This window comes from Falco biarmicus, chromosome 1, assembly GCF_023638135.1.
Source record: "Falco biarmicus isolate bFalBia1 chromosome 1, bFalBia1.pri, whole genome shotgun sequence".
NCBI classification, from domain to species: domain Eukaryota; kingdom Metazoa; phylum Chordata; class Aves; order Falconiformes; family Falconidae; genus Falco; species Falco biarmicus.
The window spans coordinates 79,586,744-79,614,387 of NC_079288.1; the positions used below are offsets into that span (position 1 = coordinate 79,586,744).

At 42.5% G+C, this 27,644-nt stretch overlaps 2 protein-coding genes across 5 annotated transcripts in view; both read right to left on the reverse strand.

The window, feature by feature from the left end:
- Positions 1–222: 222 nt before the first annotated feature.
- On the reverse strand, positions 223–17,468 carry LOC130149699 (E3 ubiquitin-protein ligase RNF4-like). 2 transcript variants are annotated; one of them, XM_056339637.1, is made up of 8 exons: positions 17,332–17,468; positions 12,307–12,471; positions 11,823–11,943; positions 10,794–10,873; positions 9,640–9,649; positions 8,137–8,302; positions 3,353–3,401; positions 223–2,999 (listed from the first exon to the last, which is right to left on the reverse strand). In XM_056339637.1, the coding sequence occupies exons 2-8, from the start codon at positions 12,313–12,315 to the stop codon at positions 2,850–2,852; spliced, it is 585 nt and encodes a 194-aa protein (XP_056195612.1). In that variant the 5' UTR covers positions 12,316–12,471; positions 17,332–17,468; the 3' UTR covers positions 223–2,849. The 2 variants fall into 2 exon arrangements, with proteins under 2 accessions (XP_056195612.1, XP_056195621.1); XM_056339646.1 differs by lacking the exon at positions 17,332–17,468 and adding an exon at positions 17,193–17,225.
- A 4,123-nt stretch (positions 17,469–21,591) lies between these two features.
- Positions 21,592–27,644, reverse strand: part of CFAP99 (cilia and flagella associated protein 99) — a 63,676-nt gene continuing 57,623 nt past the window's right edge. The window contains exons 15-17 of one of the 3 annotated variants that reach the window (XR_008819372.1): positions 23,589–24,631; positions 23,299–23,499; positions 21,996–22,105 (exon numbers count right to left, since the gene is read on the reverse strand). Coding sequence is in view for 1 of the 3 variants with exons in the window: in XM_056324117.1 (XP_056180092.1) it covers positions 21,939–22,105; positions 24,378–24,631 (421 nt within the window). In the remaining 2 variants the exon portion in view is untranslated. Of the gene's footprint in view, positions 23,500–23,588; positions 24,632–27,644 lie in introns of all 3 variants that reach the window. The other 2 variants (XM_056324117.1, XR_008819369.1) reach the window with 2 other exon arrangements.

Consider the following 27,644-nt stretch of genomic DNA (forward strand, 5'->3'; position numbering starts at 1 on the left):
AACCTCTGCCACCAGCTCCCCCCACTCCCCCAGCCCCGAGCAGCACGGCATCCCCCCCCCCCCCCCCCATCACTCACCTCCCAGGCAGCACCTTCCTCCTGCTCCCCATACAACACACACTGGCCAAAAGAACCAAAAGGTTTGGGGATTTAGGACCTCTGTGCCAGCCCTCCCACCCCCCACCAATGGGATGGGATTAGAAAAATGAGTGCTTCCGATTGATCAAATTGATAGTTTTTATTTCCAACTGTTAAAAGAATGGTTTGCCTGCCAGCAGAGTCCAACATAGATGGGACAGACAGACATGAATACAGTTAAATACAGGGAAAATTGAGCTATATACAAGACATACATTTACATAATGAAAAAAATCTTTATATTATCTATCAGTTCTGGCAAAGTGAAACATCACTGGAACTCAAATATACTGTTTGTTGTTTATTTTCCCCTTCAAAAAAACCCATGTAACTCAGTTTAGTGTTTTCCCATGTACTGAGACTTAAAATTCATTTTGAGATGCACAAAATTTGTGGCACTTCACAGGGTACACAAAAGCTAAAAAAGTTTTTGTTCAATATTTTATAGTTTGTGATATCTAAATTTCAATTAGATCTGTTTATTGAGACACTAACTATAAAGTAATATTTACATGGAGGGAGTTGTGCAAAGTCATTTTAGGCTATGGCTAGTACACTCTGAAAGATGCAAAGATGCGTGACACCCACATCCCCATAGGTAATCCCTTCAATCCTCTTCTGATCATCCTTCTCGTACAGTAGCCACCAAGGAAAACTGGCCTTTTATTTCATTTTTTCTTTGTTAAGCTAGTGGAAGAAAGGTGTTCCTGTGGCCCATAACTATTCTTGACAGTTTTAATGGTGGGCTGCTTCTCTTTAGGCAATTCATGCTTTAAGCATCTTTAGAATTGTTTCATCGATTATCTGCTTTTTGGGACACAAATGCCAGCTGTTGTCACCACTGCACTATCCTAAGACAACTGTTTGTAGTTTATATTCAATGGGAGCAGACGGTAACTAAACACGTGTAACTTTTTAGCAGTTACCATAGTAGCACTCTGCAGAAACGGCATATTCCTGGTAACAGTGCTGAACCAAAGCTATTCCAAGCCACGGAGGGGAAGGTATTGCATTCCTGAAGCTAGCCTTTATGGAACAAGACTCTGTATTGCTACATCCAGATACATCCCTAAACATCCTAATAAAAACCCCTTTACTTCCGGGTTGCAATCTTCAATTAAGAACTTGAGACAGCTAATTAGAAGAGCTGCTTCAATTAAAGGCTTCCTACAGATCCCTAGGACAGGTTAGCAAAGACACATCAGATATTTATGTTCACTAAACACATCCAACAATTGTGCTGCACCAGGAGTACAGAATGGTGCCTCTAATCATTTACTTTTGGACTTTTTTATAGATGTGGCTGCTGCAGATGTAGATCATGAAACACTGATTTTAATCATCTCAACTATATTTAATTACTATAATCCTGTTTGTGTCAGCTCATCTGGGATTCCACATCAGCCAGCAGGCTTTTAGCTGTTACAGGTTTAAAGCAGACACGTACAACTCAGTCTTGGAAAAAACAGAAAAGTGACTGGGGAACAGTCCAGAAACCTGTGTATTATTGCCTTGCTTAAACAAAGGAATTGTCTCAGGACATGCATCTAACTTATCTTCTTGTTTAATAAAGCATATATCAGGAAAGCTGGACAACCCTCAGGGCAAAGTGAGATTAAACTTTGCTCTCAAAAAGCGGCCAAGACAAGAGTGCTATCAAACACCTTTTAAAGGCTCTGTGACCTAACTCCATGGCAACGCAATTATTTTTTAGTCCTATCCATCAGGCTAAAACCGGTCAGGTGTCAGTAGAACAGAAGAAAGAGCAAAACAAATGCACTGAACTTTTAAGCACTAGGCTGGATACACTTGATACAGTAACAAGATCTGTAGGCAGTTTGGTATTCAGCTGACAAGAGGACAGCACACAGTTTGCTACTTATTCACCACTAGCAAGCCCAGAGAAGACTATGGCTCCTTAGTCATCAGGAGAGAGCGCTACGGAAGAGTAGTAAACCCAAGAGTCATCTCATCATATGAGAAAGGAAATTCAATGTTGTGATACAAACACAGGAAATCTTGACAGTTAAAACATTCGAAGCAGTGTTTTCACATTGTACATGTTGCAATTTGTCAATGTACTTTAGATCTCATGGAGTTCATAAAGACATCTACATGTTCAAGCCTTCTGCTTAAAACACCTGATTGCTGGTGAACAGCAGGTTATTTTATTGCATGACCTTGGCTGTCAATTTAATATAGATTTACGACAAAACAATCCATCACTGCGGAACTTAACTCTACTTGGGCAAAGATGGCAGAGCACAAAGCAATAGTCGTGAGCTTCTTCTGGCATAAAAACTGTAAAGTGTCACAAAACAGCAAATTGCTCATCTACATTTGGAAAGGTAGCTACTCCGTATCTGTATGCAAGGTGGGAATAACTTAAAGAGTAAGAAACAACAAAATAATCAGGCCCCTCTTATTTAAGCGTTAGAAAAGGAGAAGGAAATGGATTAGCTGCTTCCTTTCTGATACAGGCTGCTGGTCTACTTTAGAAACAGTCACAAATTCAACATTCTAACCAGGGATGTAACAAGAAGCAGCTTGGACCATAGAAAAGCTGTCTGTATACGCACAAGTTATTCTCCAAAAACATCAGTTTTATTTGGATGTGTGCACAACCTGCTGCTCTTTAAATCTTCAGAGCACTGAAAACATGACATTTTCCCCAAAAATCCAGTTGAGTCTGTCCTGAGAATAGAGAAGCACTCATATATAAATGGGATGATACTGTCTGTGAGTGAGTTTCTTCCTGCAGGTTGGGCAAGAGCTGGCATTCCTAAGGGAATCACGGAGGCACTGACTGCAGAAGACGTGGCCGCACTTGGTTGACACAATCAGTCGCCCGCTTTGCACAATCTGGAACAAAAGAAACCGCAACAGGGACTTGGAGCAAAGAATTCAACTCGGCTGGTCTGCTGGCACCAGGCACACAGCCCCCAAAGTATCTGGAATCGGTACGCTGCCACTATCGTAATACGGAACCCAGAGCTCTCTCTCTCAGTGCCACCTTGGGAAGTGTTTCTCCCTCTACGTACGCCACTAAGAAATTACTTTTGGAGTTACAACCGAGTTTCACCGTCAAGCCGAGCTCTGCACTTGAAGCCAGCCGCCCGCAGCATCCCACGGAACCCAACAGAGTCGCGCAGCTCACCTTCTGCCCCCTTCTCCCTCCGACAACAAAGAAACGACGACAACACACTGATCCTTACCTCTGAGTAGCCATCCATGCAAATCGGACAGCTAACGGTACCAGACGGCCTTGCGGTAGAGAACAAAACCAGAAAGAACATGCATCCATTAATTTCACCGTGCATCGAGGGTTACCGATACATAAAACGTCATGTAATCACCTGACTGCACAGACGAGCCGTGGGCGCGTCCCGTCTGAAGATCCCTGCGTACTTCCACCTCTCCCAGTCTGTTGCCTTGAATAAGCAGGCAGGGGCTGCCTCACCTCAAGGAAACTCTCTTGGCTTTCACCCGGGGGAAGGTGCAGTGAGCCACCCTGCCCTAGTACTACAACTAACAGCCACCTACAGCACCGTGCAGCACACGCAGGGCACTATGCCTCTTCAGCAGGTCATAAGAATCTTGTAAGAAAAGCATCGAGCTGTCCTTCGGAACCTCCCTAATCTACAAGTGAAGGAGGCGGTCAGAAATTAAATCACCCCCTAACTCTAGTTATCATAACATCCCTGCCCAGCAACATATTCGTGCCAAGAACTCCTTTATATGATGTAGGGCAGGAACACACCAACATAAGAAATATTAAAAAATAAATTTCTAGTTCAGAGAAGGAAAATCAACTTGCATCCTGTTACCAAGCTATGGTTACAGATGTACCTCTCCTGCCTTCGTCCTCCAGGAAAGCTGTATTGCACAAACACTTACTGAAAACATAGCTATTCTGTGTAAAGAGATATCTGGTATGTTGAGTGCTGAATAATATTCTTTATCAGAAAAATGAACAGGCTCCTGCCACTTTTATTCACAAATTCATCTCTATTTTAAATGACAACAGTAAGGTGCTTTCATTTTTCTTTACCATGAACTTTACTATGACATATGTCAAAATATATATATTTTTGCTTTATTATGTCACCACCCATTCTAAGGAAGTTTATAATTTATTAACTAAACAGTAATAGAAAGCATGAGATTGCTTGAATTTAAGACTACGGGATAAAGGCTATGAGCACTACTAATATCTACCTCTAGTTTCACATACATAATATAACTCAATTCTCCCATTTATTTTTATACTCAAATTCTTCATGCAGCAGCCATAATACCAACTCAGTAACTAATTACAATTGATTATAACCTTCATATAAGCAAGAGTAGTCTGCCACTATAGAGTAATGCTGTAGACGGTGCTGTGGCAATCTCCAGCATTAGTATCTTTTTGTCAATATTAAATGCTGCAGCACTGAGATGTTTTAGCCTCATCTTAACAGTGCAGGAAGGCACCCTGTCCTGGTTGCAGCCGGGATAGAGTTAATTTTCTTCTTAGCAGTTAGTACAGTGCTGTGTTTTGGCTATGATGTGAGAACAATGTTGATAAGACACTGATGTTTTCAGTTGTTGCTGGGTAAGGTTTATACTAAGTCAAGGACTTCTCAGTTCCTTGGGCACAGGAAACCGGGAGGGGACACAGCCAGGACAGGTCACCCAAGCTGGCCAAAGAGGCATTCCATACCATATACTGTCATGCTGAGTATAGAAACTAGGGGAAGAAAGAAGGGGGGGGACATCTGGCATTATGGCATTTGTCTTCCCAAGTTAACTGTCACGCATGATGGAGCCCAGCTTCCCTGGGGATGGCCGAACACCTGCCTGCCCATGGGAAGTGGTGAATGAATTCCTTACTTTGCTTTGCTTGCGTGCGCAGCTTTTTGCTTTACCTATTAAATTGTTCTTACCTCAACCCTTGAGTTTTACATTCCTTTCCAATCCTCCTTCTCATCTCTGTGGGTGGGGGAGAGTGAGCAAGCAGCTGTGTGGTGCTTGGTTGCCGGCTGGGGTTAAACCACAACAGTCCTTTTTGGTGCCCAACGCAGGTTCGAGATAACAACATATTTGATTGGAATGCGCTAGTTCGAATTTATAGCTGTTATTTCTGTTTAGCTATGAAGGGGCAGGTTTCTGTGCTTACCATGGGGCTTGCTTGCCTTAACGTATGTTAGTCTAGTACTTGTTAGTGGCTGCTTCTTGCTTTTGCTGCTTGCTGTACTGCTTTATCATCACACTGTGCTGTGCCCAGGAACATTCTGATAACAGCAATGGCTATGCTCCGGGGCTGGCAGATGGCCAGGGCATCGCTGCTGTTTCTGTGCTGCTGTACCAGACAGGCTGAAACTCCAGTGTGAACTTCGGTCAAAAGGACTGTGACCTATGGATGAGTTCACGTGGGAGCAGGACACCCCAAAGACCCTGTAGCCGTGAATAAGTCCATGTCTGAGTAGATATATCTTGGAGTGTCTGTGGCCATGGTTATGTCTGTGCTGCAGCAGGTATGCCTCTGAAGAAACTGTGGCTCAAGGACAAGTCCATGTTGGAGAAGGGACACCTTGAAGCATCTGTGGCTGCAGATAAGTCTGTGCTGCAGTAGGTACATCTTGAAGCATCACTGGCTATGCATGAGGTCATGCTGGAGCATCTCAAAGTGTGTGGCCATGGATAAGCCCATGACAGAGCAGGAACAGCCCTGGAGGCAGCCAGGGATAAGGCCATGCTGGAGCTGATTTACTTCCGAAGGGACTGTGGCTGTGGGTAAGGCCACGTTGGAGCAGGTCTATGGTAATGGCCCATGGATAAGGCCATGTTGGAACAGGGCACCTCTAAGGACTGTGGATGTGTCTATGCTGCAACAGGTATACCCCTGGAGAGCCTGCTGCAGTCTGTGGATAACTCCAAGCCGGAGCAGGGGCAAGGGGAGGAGTTCATTGCAGTGTTAAACCCTACGGAGTGGTCCAAAGGGTCCAGGGTGGAGACTGTAATGGATATACCTTTAAATTGTTGTAACTCATGATCTGAGTTTCATGTTATAGGAATTACTATAGCAGCAACCACCAGAACCACTGGAGGACAAGCCTTACAAAAAGCAGTGCAAGTGCAACAGTGACCTGAGCTGATGCCTGATAACCCCACACAACCTCTCTTTTCCTGAGAGACCACCGTAAGAGATCGTGTTCACGGACTAAATTAACTCAGTGGACATTTTATAGACATTTTGACAGTGGTGGTACATAATACACAGACATCATTCCCCTAGTCTATGTCAAAAGATGGGAAGACTGACGGTGGTTAATGAGGGTGTACTGGAAAGCGTGGCATGACTTAAATAGTATGAAATAAGGGGTGGACACTGTCCTGGTTGCAGCTGGGATAGAGTTAATTTTCTTCTTAGCAGTTAGTACAGTGCTGTGTTTTGGCTATGATGTGAGAACAATGTTGATAAGACACTGATGTTTTCAGTTGTTGCTGGGTAAGGTTTATACTAAGTCAAGGACTTTTCAGTTCCTTGGGCACAGGAAACCGGGAGGGGACACAGCCAGGACAGGTCACCCAAGCTGGCCAAAGAGGCATTCCATACCATATGCTGAGTATATAAACTAGGGGAAGAAAGAAGGGGGGGGACATCTGGCATTATGGCATTTGTCTTCCCAAGTTAACTGTCACGCATGATGGAGCCCAGCTTCCCTGGGGATGGCCGAACACCTGCCTGCCCATGGGAAGTGGTGAATGAATTCCTTACTTTGCTTTGCTTGCGTGCGCAGCTTTTTGCTTTACCTATTAAGTTGTTCTTATGTAAAACTCAAGGGTTGAGATTCCTTTCCAATCCTCCTTCCCATCCCTCTAGGTGGGGGGGAGTGAGCAAGCAGCTGTGTGGTGCTCGGTTGCGAGCCGGGATTAAACCATGACACACACTCTTTAATAGAGGAGGTTGAGATTGAGGAAGAAAACATTAATTTTTATATTAACTAGCAGGATTTGTTCACCTACATACTCAACAGGCAAAACTTAAGAATCTACAAATCCACTGGCAAAATCCACTATATTTCAGAACAGTATAAACCCTTTAAGTGGCATATTTAAGACCTGACACCCAAAATTTCCATACCCAAGTTGTCTGCCTACATTGCCTTCAGGTCACCTAAAAGGCTCAAAGCACACCAGCTTTATTAAAACCTGTATTCTTCTCCCCTCCTCGACTTACAAAATGCTTATACCACAATTCTAATGTACTTTGTCTTCCTTAGTCACACAGACACCTTATTAGTTAAATTCACTGTATTTCTTAACATTCTTAACATAAAACTCCCATCTGAACAGCTGGAGTTTACTGTTTCTCTGCAAAATGGGGTCTTCACTGTGCAAGCCCTTGACCTGAACAGTGACACACTGCCATCTCACATGCAAACACAGAGCCCTATGAGGTACATGCAACAGAATAAAATCTGTCAATAACAATATTACCTCCATAACTGCCTTACAAGTATACCTTGGGAAGAACGGTTACCACTCAGAGAAAAGGCAGTTAACTGGCACAGTGTATAGAAAACCAGTGATTGAGTAATATTTTTTAGTGGAATTTGCCAGGCTGCTGCCTGCCGGTCACACAAAACCAAGCCTCATTGACACCAATGAATATATATCCATATCTAACATCGCTCCTAGAGTTTTGCATAAAACGTAAACGTAATAATTATGAGCTATGCCCTGCAACTAATCCTCCTTCCTTGCAGTACTCCAACACTCATCCTAAGGTTGTATTTAAAGCTCTACATCTGTCTTAAGCTGCCTTTTTATCCTGAAGTGCAAACAGTATTACTCGCTCATTATGCAAAATGTGACATTGTACTCATTGAAAGAGAGAACTGACCAGAGTAAATTAAGACTTCCCAGATAAGCCAGGCTATAGCGATAACTTAGTCCTCTATGTATAAGAAAAGGAAAATTCAATGTATGGTAGATCATAAGGCATACATACTTTGAACTTGCAGTTTCATCTTCCAGTGGTCCCAATTCTCGAGATACTTTATCTGTCACATACACATCATTGTCTCTAGTTTCATCTTCATCATCGCTACTCAGTACACAGCTGTCTGACTGTCGCTGGCTTCTTAGTCTAAGATTTCTCCCTTGTCGCTGATTCTCTGTAATTTAGGTAAGTGAAGATATAATATATGTCTCTCCCCCTCCCCCTGGAACTATCCTTGAAAGGCATGATTATAAGCAGTCTGTGACAGTTCAAATATATGTCTGTGTGACACAAGAGAGACAGAGAGGACTGAAGTTACATTTAGTAGTAGCCTGGCAAGGTAGCACATACACAATAAAAAGACCTGGTAATACACAGAGTTCTTTGTTCACAAAGTTTCAGAAGTGATGGAACGGATACTTAAACCTAAAAATGAAAGTTACGGAACTGTTCTGGTTCCTCACTGATCTATCCACATATGATGCTGAACTGTTCCACTCTTTTTGTCTGTGTTAAACCAAATGTCCCCACTCAAAGGCAGTTTCTATAAAATGAGTCTTTTTAAAAGAGTACTTGGAAATTATAAAAATACTTCGAGCAGTGTCTCCTTTGACATTTTCATCATCTTCCTGTTGAGTTAAGGTAAACTGAAAACTGAGTTATACTGCCCAAAGTAAAAGCAGTTGAAAAAATATTTAATTGCTTGGTCTGTAACGTCCAAAGGTTAAAGAACAGCTGTCTGCTTTTTAACAATTACAAACTGTATGCAATAGTTATCTCTGCAAGTCCAGTGTACATTAAAACATTAATCAATTACATAAATAGCCACAAAATTAAAGTTCCTTCCTGCATAAGTACTCAGCTACAACATTTACTGCAAGTATTTATTACTTGCACTTGCTTCATTCGGAGCACAGAACACATTACATTCTAAATAAGCAGATGTCTGATATCTATTAGTAAGTTATTATAATCAGAACAAGGTCTGAAAGGTCTAAAGGATGAACTTCTTTATACCTATAACTATTGTAAAACACCTAAAGCAAAAAATAAATAAATACCCACAGTCAATACTTCTCATTACAAAATCTCAGGCATGTTAGACTAGATCATGGAAGTGAATACTATGACCACAAGTAACTTCCTTTTCTAGTTCCTTCACCACAACACTGGCTTCAAAACCCTTTCAGCATTTTCTTATTCAAAGCAGATATTCCAGTGCTAATTAAAATTATTATCAACTTTGGGCTTACAGTATCTGGAAAGTAAGAACACACATTTTGAGCAGCTTTGATGCACTGTATTTCAGATAACTTCCTACAAGCTCTGATAGCAACTATCAAACACAGACTGGATCCATTCTCTAAGAGACTGGCCAGATACTTTCTTTCCTTTCCCTTGAAACTGGGTAAACACAGTTTCAACCCAGGCTGCTCACGTTTGTTGGAAAAGCCAAAAAGAAAACCTTAAGCTTAAGACAACTCTATTATCAATTGTAAAGCGTCAACTCACCTTCAACAATCTTGCATCAGCGCACACGGGAAGGGAGAGAAAAGAAAACACAATTAGACTTCGGTGTGCAGCCCTAGCGTTACAGATACACCAGGTAAGCTAAGCAATCACCACAAAACAAGCCCAGAGTGGCAGGATGTCAGTCTCCTTTTCATTAGAGTGTTAACGGCAGGAACACATCAGCTGCTGCTCTAGAAACATGGAAGTGGTCACTTCTGGCTCTGCGCACACCGCTACACAGGGGTAGTAATGGAGGCAGCTGACAATCTCCAGAACGCCCTCCTCCCCGCTCCCCACTTTCAGTACCCTGATTTGATTGAGGCTGGAGGAGATTCTTTCCCTCTTTCTCCGCAAAACAGGCAAATTCAGGTGTTATAGCCATAAACACTAAATATTTTAACAACGGTGCTGAAGAAAAAAAAATACAAAAGCCAAACCCGCTGTCCTGTCTTTGGCAGAACTAGAGCTGGGGCAATGCAGGTTGTGCCGTAAAGCTTGAGGCGTTGCCCTCGCCAAGGCTTGGGAACAGTCCCAGCAGGAAACAACCCCAATGTTATACCTGCCGCTTGTTCCTGCTTTGCACAGCTGCAGGGGCATCCCAAAACTGAGGTTCATGGAGGACACTCTGGACTGGACTGAACACTATGCTAGCTTTAAGAACAGCAGTAAGGAAAAGTGGACTTTTCTGAGGCTTCTTGGAGTAATAAACTGAACCAGTTTGTACTGTGGTCAGCTACAGTTACGCTTGGCACCTCTGCAACAGGAATACCTTAAACTGACATTGCAGCTAAAGACTTCGTATTTGTGCAATAAAGACTTACCTCCTTCACTTCTTTTTCAAATCATTGGCCTACATCTTTGATATACCTATCATAGCTCCAACTTTAAATTGCACCTCCTTATGTGACATTAGCCATGACTGGTGTGCATTTTCCCCAAATCTTACAGCAATAAGTCATTTCAGATTACCCTCTCATTAACTGCAAGTGCATTTCCAGAGCAGCTTCTGTGTTGACCTGGAACACATGGCTTTCAAGCACTGAGAAGTTAGCTCTGAACTTAAAATTTACCCTTAAAGCCAGATTGTATCAGGGAGCACATCAGAAAAGTCTCTTGAATACAATATTTAGGTAAGTGTGCCATTTGCTACTTACCACAACAGAATCATTGCGAGTTAGATCAACAACTACAGGATCAGAAGATTCACATGTGAGATCTACTACTTCTTCACCAGCTTAAAAACAGAACATTAGAATCGAGATCAGATTGCAGAGGAATAAAACTGCCTCCCACTATCAAACTGGCTGAGGTGTGATTCAGCATGGCTCTATCCCTCTTCTCTACTGAAACGTATCCAGCATTTCACTCAACCCCTCAAGAATCCACCTAAAACATCACCACCCCAGTCTTCTGCAACGTGCAATGCAAGAGGAACAGTAGCTGAACCCCTCAGACAGTTCAGGTGTATGACAACAGCTTGCAGGAGCTACACAGCACCAGATAATTCATCTAACATAGGAGAATATTTATCACACAGAACAAAACATATAGAACGTAATACTTTTACAGTACCATGCTGTGAATGTTCCCATCTCATGTCGCCTCCAAACTCTCATAGTCAAATGCACAGCAAGAACAGAGCGCCGTGTAATCACCCAGAGACCAATGGTTACTTTAACCCCTCCTATAGCTTCAGAAGGCAATTTAAATATCTATCTAGAAGGTCAAGGAGGCTTTTTACATTCTGATATTTTTTGTAAAACCATACTAACCAAGTAATGCCACTCCCTTGAGGGACGGGGCATGACTGATGACAAACTTTTAATTATCTTCTTAAAACTTGGGAGTTCCCAAACACTGCAGAAGTTACTACTATCTGCAGCAGCAGCTGCAGGAACTCCCAGCTAGTCAGCCCAGACATTCAGATGTCTGAGCAGCACCTGAGGACCGCTCATACACAATTCATTTATCAACAGCACTGAATGCATCGCATCTTACTAATAAACCAAAACAGTAGTCTAGCAAGCTTGCTGTCCATAGATGCCATACGAGATGCTCTCTAAAACCAGACGTGTCCTTTCCTCCCCAGCAAAAGGCCCAGAAACTGCAAAGACACAGGTGAACTGGGACCCCAACCTTCCAGAAGCAGTTTATGCTCTTACCAAGTTAAAACAAAAGCTTACCACTTTCTTCAAGTTCTATTGGCTCTGCTTCTGAAGCCATTTCTGCAGTAGAAGCTGCCAGCCTGCTCTGTTTCCGAGCTTGCCTAGAATTAACTGCTCCTCCACGGCGCTTGCGTTGAGTCTAAGAGAGAAAAAAACCTTCGCTTCTTCTTTGGGAGTAATGTTAATGTGGCCCTCATCTTTGCACCACCAATGAAAGCACACAAGGATACACAACACACTCCCCGGAAAGGCCGGAACATGCCTTGAACGGTGCTCTGGGTCACTCCTACCCAAAGCATCACATCCAGGGAAAGACATCACCCCAGACCTCTTACCGGTCAAGAAGTCAAAAGTCTTGAGTATCGCAGAACACCAAGTTACACGATTTTTTATTACACTAGTGTTCCAGTGTAATTATTACAAACTCTTAAAAACATTTACAGAGGTACCACTAACAATGCCTTTTAAGAATCAGGTCTGCATTGCGCAGTAAAATACTTACTGTGCTCATAGCGCTTCTTGGCCTAAAACCACAGAAAGAGAGGTACAAATGCCACAAGAGTAACTGCAAGGAAGCACCAAGTAGCAAATCCTTACATTCCTTCAGGTAGCACACCGTTAAAAGAGTCCAGATTTCACAGGCTCTGAGAACAGTGTTCTTCCAAACCTGTAAGAAAAGGAGAGAGAAGATTACCTGCCTGTAATGCCCGTTCTCTTAAGTACACCCCCTCTCCCAGATTCCCAGTTCTGAACCACCAGTTTCTGTCCAAAAACAGAGGGCAAGTCCCAGGGTTTGGCACCCGAGCCTTAGGTATTCTCATCCATTTCCTAAACTAAACACCAAGATAAACCAGTTTGTTAGCAAACGAGAAAAATGCTAAGAAATCCCCATTAACTGAAAAGCAACCAATTGATGCTCAGGGCAACGTTTGTGTGTGGGCAGGAATCACTGGAAATTGTGTCCTAAGCAGCAATCTTCAAAGAAGAAAGAATTCCAAATATGCAGTTCTCTTCTCCAACCAATCTCCAGATTCCAACAGGTGGGAGGTGAACAACTTCTTGAGGGGATTCTAAAGCATGTGGAGCAGAGAAATTTCACTTGAGCCTTACTCATGGATCGGCAAGAGAATAGAAGTTTACAGTAGTTACTCTATGGTAACTGTAGGTGTGCATGCCCCAATGCATACGACAGCGAACGGCTAAGTGAAAAGAACTGGAAAGCATTAAGGTGTTTATGAGTAGCTGGTACAGTACTGAAGTTCACATCTTAAAGCTTGCTCATGCTGCAATTATCATGTGTCCAACACACAATGAATAGCTGGGGTGGGGGTGGGGCAGGGACCAACAGTGGAAACCCCAGGGGAAAAAAAAAATTACATTTTATTACGTAAAATTACATACAAGAAATCAGTAAAGAACACAAAGGCCATAAATGTAACTGTGTTCTTCTCTGATAACAATTAAGAGCTGCAGAACTCTCTTCCCAATACTGACCTTGATCTATGCTGCAAAGACCAGCACACACTCAATTAACCTATTCTCAGATTAAGAAACAGCGAGACCACACAGTGGGATGAAATGGCACTGGTAGTCAAGCATAACCTTGAGTTCAAGGAAGCCTGAGCAATTTTTTTTCCCTTTTATATTTTCTCTCTGTATTTCTTAAATCACTTTAAAAGACCCACTAACACTGAATCGTGACTACCAAAACAAAAAACATCAAAAAAATCCTTACAATAAAAGTTTGATACTTTTACTAAGCCCAAAGATTTATTTATGCAGTTTTAAGCAACACAATATGCCAGTCATCAATTTTAGACAGAAGCTTTTAGAGTAACCTGATACGCTGATGGATCTACGTTGCTGGAAGACAGCAAAAAATCAAGTCCAACGTGTTCACCTAACAGCACAGTTTCATATGTAAAACATACAGAAGGTTTCACAAGACTGGGTGTTTTTAACACCGAATACAACTCACTGCAATAGTGTGTTGACAAAGTATCTTTAGAAAACGTTAAAAATATAGGGGGAGCAAGCACCTGGGATGACTCCAAACATGAAATAAATGTTGCACAGATTCTCTTTGGCCACAAGTGTCTTAAGTGTCGAAGAGCAGCTATAGCTGAAGAAAACAAACCAACCCAACCAACCAACAAAAGAACCAACCACAAACTTAAACTTGAAAATCACAGTGTAATTACCAAAGTAATACACAATTGAAGATGTCACACTAAAATGACCTTACCCACGTTAAATATTCGTACACTTTTTTACCAAGATTACAAGGAACAATTACTGATAGGATCACTTCAACATATCTTGGAGAATGTAGTATCAGACCTCAAAGGCAACACAAGACAGAGTCACTTCTTAAACTAAGTGATAGAAGTCATCATTGCTATTTAGATGGTTTAATTTTCAGAATCTTACAACATCAACAGTAGCCTTCCTTTATACTTAACACAGTACATAAGACAGAAATGTTCTAGCTGCTAGTGACTCTAACCTCTTCAGAGGCTTCTTCTGAAGAAGAAAGTTGAGAATGGATACCCATAGAGAAGCTCATCTATAAAAATCAGCTTAAAATATATCATTATAGGCAGGTTCATCAGTATTAACATGACCCAACTCCAGAGAGATGTTTATTAAGAGAATCAAGACTGCCAGAATTTAAGACTATGAATGGAACCTTATAATCCAGCAATATTTTTGTCTTGTAAGAAGAAAACTTCTTCTGTGTGGCTATAGATTTCCACATTATTGACTTACTCTGGAAGCTTCGTTGAAAGTTAGTTGCCCAAACTGTAAAAATGGGTAGCAGAAATAAATCAAAGCTTACTTTCTTGAATACACCACTGATCAAGTTTGTAGTGCACAGAGGTAAACAGAAGAGTTCCCACTTTTCTGTGTTTAGAGACATACACATCAGTAAGAATTCCTTTAAGATTTTCAAAGGCTCAGGACTACTCAATTTAATAGTATTATTTATTATACAGGACAGGATAGCCCAAATTAAACGGTAAGGTCTACATGCTCCTCCTCCAGCAGTCACTGTGAAACCCAGCACCAAGATCCCAAGACTGGATAATACAAATAGAGTTATGCATCAACCTCACACCCCGCTGCCCCAACCCATAAGCACCACATAGCGCAGCTGAAGCTGTTTGCGAGCTCATCTATTAAACTTGCAGCAACACGCATTCAAGACATCAATTCAGAATTCTAGAACTAAGATCCTTTAAAAAAGCAAAAAAAAATGACTTTTTTAAAATGTGAAAACTTAGCAGATTAATTTAACAAGCAGACTGCTTTTATTACAGACTTTTTATTGCATCCCTGCAGGATGATACAGTACCAGAAAGAGTCACTCCCCCTTTCTCTCATACACAGAGCTCTGCACAAGCTGTTATTTTTCCTGTTATATCTCTCTCCCAAGGGCTTAAACACTGCTGTCCTCTTAACAACGAAGTTCAAGGTTTCTATTAGCTAACTCTAGCATTTTAAGGACTATACCCCACCAATCTTTCTCTGTACTGATAGATACTTGACAAAAATAAAGCCATTTTGGTTAAGAATATTTACACTAGGAGTAAAGGAATACTGATGCCCATATTAATCATTTAAGTCTGCTGTTAATTTTTTTCCACTATAAAAGAAATAAACAACTGAGTTCAAGTTGACCTAGTGTAACATGTTTGAATTAAAATTTTTAAAAAATTAAAAAAAAAAAGAAAGATTCTCTAGACAACAAACTGTTTTCAGAGTGGTGTAAGAAGTTACCAAAGTCTTGGTCTCCCACATGCTTAGCATGAATTGAGGCAAATTAACTTAAAAATGTCTACTTCTTGTTTACCAAGTCTCGCTAACACACAAAGCTTTACTTCGTAATCATCCTGAACTTTACACATACACTAAAGCAACCACTTGAAGAAAGCGATAATGCCAATCTAAATGTTTGATGTGTGCACAGCACAGATGACAAAAACATTACACATTTTTATCTGTCAAAACATAACATACTATGCTTTTAAGATTTTCCTTCTCACTTCTACTCTTAAGACCTCTCTTTGCATTCTTAACAGGAACCACTCTATCAAATATGCACCATGTATAAAAATAAATCTGGTCAAACAATGCACATACCAATCACAAACTGCTAGTCTTGAATTTATTACAGGGAACAGTTGTCTGCTATTTTACTCTTCCAAAACTTTCTTATCACGTGTATTTCCAGTACCTTTAAAGACATTCTTGTTTTTTCAGAGGCACTACACCAATTTCAGTGAAAACAGAAAATGAGTCTATTATGTTTTATCCAAATTAGGTCAAGCAGTCCCACACTACAGAAGCCTGGTGAAAGGCACTATAAAGAGTAAAGATGAGTGATAAACGCCTACAAAGCAGATATACCAGCCTGCCTGCTCCAAGCACTCAGTTATAGACAAGTAAGAAGATGTACAAACTAACAAAAAACCCACGAAACTAAAAACCCAAATCAAAACAAAGAAGCTAATAAAATGGACCAAAACTTTTTGTTAGTCTGATGTCCCATTTCAGAAACAAGAAAAAAAAAAATGACGACAGGCCAAAAGAAAAGTTCTTCATTGCTCTTACAAGCACAAGTTTCTGACAGAGGCTACAGCTTTTGTTCAGTAGTCCCAAAATCAGATACAGAAAGAAAAAGAGGGTGACTTTTCACGTCAGGGAGACGCTGAGGCAGGAAAGAAGCGTCTCCTCCACTCCTGCTATCATACAAAATGGGAGGACAGACTAACAACTCCACGCAGCTGTACCGCATGCACCGGGCCACCCCCGCTCCTCCTGAGGAAAGGGGGAAGGCTATCGTCTCGTCTCCAGCACCTACCTCCCTCGGCCACTTCAGGACACGCTCTGAAGGGCCCTCACAGCAGACGCCGTTCAAGGCCCCAGCGAGGAGGCAGGAGGCCGAGCAGCCAGCCCGCACCGCCCAGCCAGGCCCGCCTTCGGGGAAGCACAGGCACAACCCGGCCGCGGGCCCGCCCGTGCCCCGGAGCTGGGGGCTGCCGCCCGGCCACGGGAGCACCGCCGCGACCGGCGTGGGGGCAGGAACGACCGAGGCCGACCCGGGGGCCAAGCAGCCGCTCTCGCAGGCCCCGCAGCCCTCCAACGCGGCGGAGATAAAAAAACAAAATTCAGAACCGGCGATGGAGGGGAGCGGGGCACGGCGTCCCAGGCGGAGCCAGGGCAGGCCACAAACATCCCCCGAGGGCCGCCGCAGCGCCAGGCAGGGCCGTGGCCCCGCTCCGCACCCGGAGGAAGGGGCCCGGGTCACCGCCCCCGCCCCAGTGAAGGAGGCAGCGCAGCACAGCGCCGGCCCGGTACAGCTGCACAGAGCCCAGCTCCGCTCACCGGTGGAAGAAGCCTCGTCTTCCCCCGCTCCCCTCTGCGCCGGCCCGCCCCTCCCCCACCGCGGCCAGGCGCGGCAGCCTCCCCCTCCCCCTTCCCCTCTACCTCCCCCTTCCCCTCCGCCTCTCCCTCTCCCCCTCACCTGTCGCCCACCGCCCTAGACACCTCAGAAAAACAGGGCAGGCCCGGGGGCCCCAGTGCCGCTCCCACCCGCACGACACGACCCCTCGGCCTCACTCCCAACACCCGGCCCGGCGGCTGCGTAGCACAACGCCCGCCTTCGCTCTCCCGCCATTGGGCAGACCGCGGCGCTGCGACTCGCCGAGTGGTCGCGGGGCACGTCAATTAGAAAGACGTCAGGCGAGCGGCCCCACCTCCGCCCGGGGCTCCGGGGTGTGCTGGGAGTTGTAGTTGCGCGCGCGGCGGGGGGCGGAGCGGGCGCGCGCCGCAGCCCAGCCCCGGCGCACCGCCCCCTCACGGCGGGGCAGCCTGACCTGAGGGAACTTCTTGTACGTCCTAGGGTTATTTTAGCCCTGACGGACTCTGAAAGAGTTGGCTAAGGCACTACCGTCCTTTTGCTGTGTTCCCCAGTGTTGTGGCGGGGCAGGGTGGTGTTTGTGTGTATGAGCCCCCCTGCCAATCTTCTGGAAAGGTTTGCAATGCAGTGAGCAACACTCATCAGAGCCATGAACTCAGAAAGTGTTACCTGTTGCCGGTGGCATAATTAGTCCAGAAGCTCTATGTAAGTTGTTATAAACATTTGCAGAGGTGTTTCGATGCCCTCGCCTCACCGTTTGAGAAGGTTTTTCCTAGCTGCTCTGCCTTAGTGCAGGGGTCATCTGGCCTTCACTAAACCTTACTGCCCTGTGCGCAGCCACTTGGTTGTTTGTAGATAAACTCATAGCTTTTCCTGGAGACTTTTTTTGCCTTCTTCTCCCCTAGGTGAACAGTGCTTAAAATTTTTACTAGATATTTTTGTTGCTTACCATTCCCACTGCCTTTGTGTCTTTATTTTCATTTAAATAATAAAATATCTGTGCTTTCTAGGGCAGGTGAGGTTACCTGGCCAGGCAGTCATTGAGTGTGGGCTTTGCCTCATTACAGGGGCTGATTTGGAAGAGGGAGCCAACTGCCACCCAGCAGCACCTGTGTTACATGAGGGGTGAGCACCCTGTGTCCAATGCTCATCAGAGGGCTGAAACACCTCGGTCTTTCTCAGGTAATCTGCACGTCCTTACACCTTGTCACACTGCAATTGCATGTGAAGCCTTTTGTGGTCTGGCCATTTACACTGAAATACAAGACCTCAGGCATGTGCAGCTTTGGCACTAAGATCAGACTGGTGAAACCTCCGATTCTGTAAATCTGTTTTGTTAGATATTTTAAGAGTCAGTCTTGTCTTCTTGGCTGTAAATAGTGTAATGAATTCATGTAAAGGAATGAAACATGAATTATTTATCCACCTGTGTTTCTGTGTAGTGCAATGAGTGAAGAAGCATTGCTGACTCAATTATCTGTGCATATGGATTAACTAGGTTGTGGATGGTCTGTGCCACAGACATCAGCTGAGACAGCAGTGTGACTACAGCTGTGTTGTTTCACAGCTTACCTGACTCCAATGGCATTACAGCTGCTTTTGTAGTGTAGAATCATAGAATTATCTAGGTTGGAAAAGACCTTTAAGATCATCAAGTCCAATCGCTAACCCAGCACTTCCAAGTCCATCACTAAACCATCTTCCTAAGCAGCACACCTACATGTCTTTTACATAGCCCCAGGGATGGTGATTCTACCCCTTGCCTGGGCAGCCTGTTCCAATGCTTGACAACCCTTCTGGTGAAGAAATTTTTCCCAAGATCCAACCTAAACCTCCCCTAGAACAGCTTAAGGCTGTTGTAGAATAAGTGCTTATTCTAGCACTTGTTACTTGGGAGAAGAGGCCCACACCCACATGTCTACAACCTCAGGTAGTTGTAGAGAGTGATAAGGTGGCATGTCCCACCCCTTACCCCTGCCCCCGAGCCTCCTCTTCTCTAGAATAAATGACACCAGTTCCCTCAGCTACTCCTCCTAAGACTTGTGCTGTAGACCCTTCACCAGCTTTGTTGCCCTTCTTTGGACACGCAAGCAGCAAGAAAGTTACAAGACTGCTCATGCCACAATTGCATCAACCTGTTTTTCTCTCAACTTCACATGCCGCAGTCAATATGTGGTCACTGCATTAAGAGCTGCTGGTTTTTCAGCTGTGCAAACCCTCTCTGAAGTGACCTTGGATTTCTTTTTAGTACCACTAATTTTGCCAAGCTCTCTTACCCTCATATAATATAATGCTAACAAGTCCTACCAGACTTTTGGTGGCTTTGCATGGGATCACCGCAGGTTTCTGTGTACTGCATTGCTGGAATGGTAATAATAGAGAAGGTGCTGTGGTGGCCAGAGGCAGAGTGGTTCTGGATAGCATCTGCTGCCTCCAGCATCAATTATCCACATTTGGCAGGAAGGATGTAGTATTTTTAATGTTATTCTGTTGCAAGATCTCCCATCACTGGAAAATTGAAAGGCTATATTGATACAAAAAAATCAATGTAGGAATATATTGATGTATTTCCCAAAAGACTCACGTTCTTTTTTATTCCTCAAAACATTGATTCTGAAGATGACTTCATGCATCAGATCCTAAAGTAGTAATATGGCTATTTGTGACTTCTGAAGGTAAAAATTCAACAGCTAGATTATTCACTCTTCTATTCCTCAGTCCTTTCATTTGAGAGCAGGGAAAATACGCAGAAGGAAATAGTTATGAGTCAGCTTGATTGCAATTCAGTAAGAAATTTGAAAACTGGGTCCAACATCACAGGGGAAAAAGCATGCAGTATGATAGGATTTCAAAATTTCCATACTACCTACCTAAATACACCTGCCTATCTATTTGCTTAAGGATGATTTTATTTTTTAAAAAATTCTCAAAACGCAAAACACATCAAAAAGTTTAAGAGGAACTATTCAACTGTGCAATATTCCAGACTATGACTGTCAGCCCAGTTAATTGCTAGCTTCTGGAAAACCAAGGTGTTACAGTCACCGCTTGGCTTTGTTCTGCAATACAATGCTACAGAATGCTGAACCCCAAAGGAAGGTAAACTCCCTGCCACCACAGGTTTTTCTGGTTTGTTGTTATAAGTTATTACAATCCCCCACTAGACAGTGTTTAGTTCCTTCTCCTCCGTAGTTCTCCTATGATTCCTTCTTTCCACTCTCCTATGTTCCTTAACTCTTGCTACAGAACATGAGCCCTACATTGCTTTTGTGAAATACTGCAGCATTTACTTTGAATGAAAAATACAGCACATTTTATCAGCTTGTGGATTGTGGAAGTGATCTTCACAGCTAGATGGCAACAAAAGAATTCCATTTGACTTCCTTCAGTAAAAAGTGAGAAATGTAATGTTGTGAGAGCATTAAAAGCAGCTGCCTGACTCTAATGTCAGGAACAGTCTCCTTCAATTTAAATATTTGCAATAGCCATAATTAAACACTTAGTAACTGGCATAGAGTTAAAATAGAAATATGTTACATCATCTTACTGCTGTGCAGATTTTAATTCAGATTTATATCCTCCATGGCTTTGTGCCTAGAATAAGTCTTGTGATTTAAAGACTGTTTTACACAGTATAGAAATTGTCAGAGGGCAAAGTATCTTCTAGGTGAATAACAGAATTTTGACTTTTTCTGGAGGCAGCTCCCTAAAGAGATCAAACAATGTTTTGTTCGAGGCACACTGCATCACCACTGTTCATTGCTGTGTCATTTAATGGCTGGTGGTTCAACAGTGCTTAAAACATAGAGCTTTGGTAAAAAAGAAATATTTTGACAATTTTTCCTTTCTCTCATAATTGTGTATCCTGGGCTTGGCTTTGTCACAAGGTTTATGCCAAGGCCATTTTGGTAATAGGGAGATCAAGCAGTAGTGGTGGAATTGCGTTATTTCTGAAATTGAGTGGTTAAATTTGGTTGATTGGTTAAATTTTTCTTTCTCCTACTTTGACAGTCTGATCAGCCCTTGAGAATAGGAATGCCTTTTCCATCTTCCAACCTAAACAATTCTGTGATTCTGTTATGTTCTCCTTCAGCTTTTTAAAGACTGAAAAAAATCTGTATCTGGAAACAGAGGGGTGGTCTGTCTGGGCAACTGAATCCAGACTTTGGTCCTGGAGGCTATCACATCGCATCTAAACCTTCTAAACAGTTCTTCCCTCATCCTCTAAAAGCGGTGTTGAAACTGGTGGTCCTGTTAAACACAGTTACTGTCATATAAGAAGACGTATTAGGAACTTGGGCTGACCACGCCTTCTGAAAAAGATGCATATGTAAGCAAATGTTGCTTGTGTTTTGCCCTCATTTTTATTCTTTTGCAAGATGAGCATAGCAAACCACAGCATAGTATACAACGATAACAGAAATACAGATCTCAACATTCTTACCCAGATGTATGCCATTCTGCTGTAGAAGCTCTGATGTTAAGGTTTTAGTTTCTTAAGACTTTTGATTCTAACAGAAAAAAATGTATCATTATAGTGTAAAAATAAAATTCTATTACAAAATTTAACACATTTTTATTCTGTTGTTCCTGTATGACCTAATTTTTTCTAATCACATCGTAAAGGTGAAATAAAGATTAAAATTCAACCTTGTAGTAAGTAGGCACACCTGGGAGATTTCCAGCAGGCCTGAATTTGTTCCAAATGTATTTTATTTTACTTCGGAGCGCAATATACAGACTGTGGCTCCACTTCTTGCTGCCTTATAGGCAGCCATTTTCTGGCTGTTTCTCTGGCCCTGAAGCCACGTTGAAGGTTCTTGAACTGTCTTTCCCGACTCTTTTCCAGTTCGTTCCAATGGTTCAATTGCAAAGAATCCTGCAGGAAAGACACACAGGTGATCAGACTGCAGGTAATACACTGGTTCTCTTTAAAGGATACCCTGAACTTCTGTTTGATAATCTGGCTGGCTGTCAACACAGTTTATTTGCTAATGTGATTGGGAAACTTGTCATCATCAAACCTAACATGACGAATAGAAAAGAACTCGAGTGGGTTCTCCAGTTTTAGATGAATTAAACACAGCTGTAACACTCCACAAAATGTTAAGTAAAGGTAAAACTACATCTGGATGGTTTGCAACCTTACGTTCTTTCTTTGCCAACAGCTTATTCTTGAAGCCACAAATTAATAGTTGCACAAATCCTATCAGACTCTAGCGGTTTGCTTATTCAAAAGCTGGGTTCACAAGGAAGCATTCTGAAAAAATCTCAGAAAAACTGCTACTTTTTCAGCTGATTTTTTGCTTAAAATGGTAGAAAAATAGTATTTTTCATTAATGGTAGCTTTTCTTATGGTTAGTTTCCCAAACTGCAATATAAATTCTGTTTTATTAAGAAGATGACAGTGATTTATCAATAAATGTTACCTTGACTTGTATCAGCACAAACCCATTGGGCCCAAAGGGCCATCACAAATGTAACTGAAGCCACAATCTGGAACTTTAATACAAGGGATTAGTGTCACTTTTTTTCTACTTCTTGAGGAACCTAAAAGGTAGCAGTACAAACTGAATGCCAGATAACTATTGCATTATAACTAAGGAAGGAATTTTCTCCTGTAGTCACATTTAACAACATTTTCAGCAATATGCAGTTCAACTGCAATAAAGATGCTGCTGACCATATCTGACCAGAATTGAGCCACTTCCCTGTAGTAACATTCGGTAGGGTCATGCAGAGCTGAACAGCATGGATGGAAGATACACCAAAACAGCTAAATAATTTAGTAACCTTTAATTTTTTCTATTGTTTTTTCTTTTTTTTTTTTTTTTTTACAGATGTCTTAGCATTTCTGAGGAACATAAACAAAAACACTGACATCTTAAGAGACTTACTGTGTAAAGCTAAGCTGAAGAACAAGACAAAATCTAACATCAAAATAACTTTCACACCCTGGCTTTTCTGCTCATTCATATGACACCAGAGCACTCATACAGACCCACATCAGGTAGTCAAAAGTTCCAGTTCTGAATATATAATTTATCTTTGTATATTTTAAAAATGTCTCACGTGTAGTTATATGGCTGCTTTCCTTTGAAGTCTGCATTAATTGCTTCTACTTTACTCTGGACTCCATTCAGCAAAGTGTTTAAGCATGCATTCAAAACCTCAGTTCCAAAAGCCATCCCAGTTTAGGAAATCCTTTCTTCAAATAGGTCTTCATTGTTTTCTATGCTAAAAAGGATAGAGCCTAGTTGTCTGTATAAGCACCTACATGTTTTGCTTGCCTGAAATGGTGATTCTGAAGGCAGCAAACATTGATACTCTGAAAAATTGCACTCTCTTGTCTGTATAAGCACCTACATGTTTTGCTTGCCTGAAATGGGGATTCTGAAGGCAGCAAACATTGATACTCTGAAAAATTGCACTATCTTGGTTTTTAAACTATACATACTTAAAAAATACAGTTTTCTTCATTGAATTCAGCTTCATATAACTTTCTCACGAAATAGGTGAAGAGTTATTATTATTTTAATGGATTGGGAGATTTGGTTCTAATTCTACATTGGGCTAGTACAGCTTTTAAAAAGTGATCCATCATGACTGTTCAGTGTTCCATAGGCTGTGGCACATGTACTGCTGCTGGTATGTGAACCACTTCTAAATGTTAGGCATGTATGAGGCAATGGCAGAGGTGGCATCAGGAGCAGCAGTTCCTCACCGCTTGTCTTTAGACACTTGCCAAGGAAACACAATCCGTGTGAAGCAGCACAAAGCCTGTAGGCCTACTGGTGTTGCCATCCCATGTTGTGGGACCAGGCTGAGGGAAAGGCAAGGTAAAAACCTTGGCAATGATAAACTGTAACCTGTCTTGGGTGAGAGAGGGGCTGAGCATCCCAGTTTGGTGCAATGGGATGTGTGTGATAGGAAGCTGAGAAAGACAAGAGTTAGAGACAGGGGGAAAGGTGCTGTTTTGATGGGATGAGTGTATGGTAATAAAAGTGGGAAGCTAGGTGTCGTATGGATGAGTCCTACTCTGTGGTAGCAGAATGTGTGACAAGAGGTGAGGTCAAGGCTGTGGTTTGGAGAAACTGCCTATGTAAGGAAGCAAGGCGTTGCTATTGCCAGTCATGTATGGCACCATCTACCTCTGCCCCCCTTGCCAGCACTGACAGTTGAGCAAAGGTCTGTGAACAGCAGGTCTATTGCAGAGCTTTTCTCCTTATGTAACCCCTGGACCTTCCTTGATGAGATGCTGGTTTTCTGGGTCGTAATCTTTAATAGTCCTGCTTGCTTTTTACGCTCCATTGTTTTTTCTGCAATCCTTTTCTCCAGGTTTAAAATGCGTTCATCTTTCATAGGCCTTTCACCAGACTGGGACTTTCTTTTCTTTTCTTCCTGCCTGTAAAATTGAAAAGAAGCAATGAAAAGGTAAAATAACATCAACCCACAGAATAAATCCATCTGAGCATATATTACCGTGATAATAATGAATTTGCTCTTGCTTCTGGGAACCAGTTAGACTCAAAAGAGGTTTAAATCATAAAGCTTGAATGTCATATTCACAACTTGCTTCTCATTGTTTACAGAACAGCATTACTAAACAGTATAGAATAATATCTTCCCACAGGATGCCATGATGACAATATCTGAAGTATTTCAAGCCTGACATGACTTTCTTTAGAAAAAGCATGTGCAAAATCTGTGGTAATACTGCAGCTTTTTGTTTATGAGAACTATGGAGTTTTCCTTATCAGATCATCAGAATTCATCTCAATTGCTGTATTCCTTGGCAAACGGAGATATTCTTTTCTCTGTAAGCTCAATGCCTAGATTCAGAATCTATGGGATGGTGATGTATTAATTAAGGTTAGTTGGCCTAGGTGAGCATAAACTGATAGCACCACGTGCAGCATAAAAGTAAGGCGTAAGAGAGAAGTTATTGGATAGTCTGACTTCCTCCCTGCCACCCCCCTTCTTTTGTAGCTATTTTTTTTTCCACTGGAGTTTACATGTCATCTGTTTTTGCTTACTTTCACCCAACTGGCAAAATTTACTCACAGTCTCTTCATGTAGGTCATACCATATTCTAATTAATATTAGCACATACCAGTGCTTCACTTAATGTCCAACTTTCTCTTCTATTCAATATTGCCCTTGAATTTGGCTTGATCATGGCAGTATGATCAAGCTGTAGTATTAATATTATGTCATAAGCAGCTGTGATTCTCTGGCAAATTCAGAGCTAAAGGAAGTGTCAGATCTACCAAAGAATATATATAATTATATGATGTATAACCAGGTTAGATCTGATGCCTTCTTTCATCTGGCAAGGATAATTTTATAAAAGGTCCTTACGTATTGCAGTGGTGTGCCACATTACAATTGCTTTTACCGGAAACCAGATTAAGACTCCAAAGGACCAAGAGCAGAGTGCACTGGGGTGTTCAGTGGATACTCTAAGTGTTGTGCTGTCAGTGGCAGGACTACTTTCACAGACAGGTTGCCCCTTGGAAACGTTTTACATGAGAACTCTTCCCTTATCTCTTGAGTCTTATACCACAGTGTTTTCAGTGTAAGTCACATTCTTCTCAAGGATCTGGAGGAGAGGGAAGAGGAAGTTCTTCCTGATGCTAAACCCACCAATTTGCTTTAAGTGTCTCAAGATTCCAGGGGTGCAAATACCTCTTTCATCTTGGGAGAGGTGGCTTTTGTCTGCCTTGCTAGCTTCACCTTTGCTGAGAGGAAACACTCTGTAACACCAGCTATTCTTCAGAGTAGCCATTCCCAAAATCCGAAGGAACTGGATGAAGGGGAGATTTGACCTGTGTTACGATCTGAAATGTGACTGTGAATGCTAAAGTAGGGGCACAGTTTAGCCTGGCTTCTCATTTCCAGTTGCTTTCCTGAGACACTTCCTGAATCTCACTGCTGTTTATGTCATGCTGTCTGGTTAGGATAACACTTCCTTATCCTTCTTAATACTGTGATATACTCTGCTACACTGAGATTAATTTTTAACACTATTCTGTAAATATAAAAATTATGTACTATCACTTAATCTAATTGAGAACATGGATTATTTCTATTTGCATTGTAACAAGACATTGCATTCAGGGGATATAGGAGAATATAATAAGGTTTTATGTAAATACTTGATGATTAAACATTGTCAGTGGGAATAAGCAACAAAACCTTTCCTTACATGCAAATCCAGATTCTTGTAAATACAATTACAGGAAATACAGCATGAGGTTTAACATCAGGAAGCAGCAGCAGCTGCTTCTGAATTAACATTGTAAACAGTTGCTTATCCTCAGATTAATATTCAGTCCTCTTCTAGATGAAGTCATGTGCCAGTCATCTACATGATTCCAAAAAGCTGCCAATCCCATAGATTTTAAGATGCCACACCACATCATAAGAGAAACTTAAAAAGGGGAAGGAATGAAAAAAGAGATTTTAAAATTCAGTTTTTCTGTGATGGTCAGTTGAGAACTTTCAGGACTCAAGATAGGAAAAGCTCATATGATCTCTTTCACCCCATATCAAGTAATTCCTGAGGAAGTAAGGTATCAGCCAGTCAGACTGGGGTAGTACATAGTCAGAAAAATCCTCTCCAGATTCAATAGGAAATTATGTGATGATTGATGAAAAAATATGAAGAAATCATTTTAATTTTACGTTTAAGTTTATTTACCAGCTACTGGTATTCAATGAGTACTTTGAATGAGAACCAATCTTTAAGAATCATACCAGTTCCTAAAACATAATGTCAAATTTTTGGTCCAAAGGAGAATTTGTTAATTTTCTCAGACAAGAATCATCCATCCCTTTGTGATCTGCCATAATTAAAAACATATTTCCCTATGTATTGGGTTTGCATGGCCAGGTTTTGGTAGTGCGGAGCTACTGGGATGGCTTCTGTGAGAAGCTGCTAGAAGCTTCCCCCATGTCCTATGGAGCCAATACCAGCTGGGTCCAAGACAGATCCCACTGCTGGCCAAGGCTGAGCCCATCAGCAATGGTGGTAGCACCTCCATAGGGATAACATGTTTCAGAAGGGGAAAAAAATCTGCAGAACACAAAATTGCAGTGGAAGAGGGGAGTGAGAATATGTGCGAGCAGCAGCCCCGCAGACACCCGGTGGGTGCAGGCAGGGCCGGAGGGGCTCCAGGCGCTGGAGCAGAGGTTCCCCCCCAGCCCGCAGTGAAGGCCATGGCGAGGCCAGCTGTGCCCTCAGCCCATGCAGCCCGTGGGGAGCAGGGACCCACCGGCCGCCCGGGGAGGGCCCCAGGCCGGGGCAGGGGGTGCCCAAGGAGGCTGTGACCCTGTGGGCAGCCAGCGCTGGAGTAGCTCCTGGCAGGGCCTGTGGCCCCGTGGGGAGAGGAGCCCCAGTGGGAGCAGGGGCAGAG

Bases quoted from the DNA above. Each gene is read 5' to 3' on its own strand.
- LOC130149699 (XM_056339637.1), bottom strand. The intron at 10,874-11,822 runs GTAAGCTTTTGT...TCTGTTTTTAAG, and splicing joins AATAGAACTTGAAGAAAGTG to CTGGTGAAGAAGTAGTAGAT. The intron at 3,000-3,352 runs GTAAGGATCAGT...CTTTTGTTCCAG, and splicing joins GCATGGATGGCTACTCAGAG to ATTGTGCAAAGCGGGCGACT.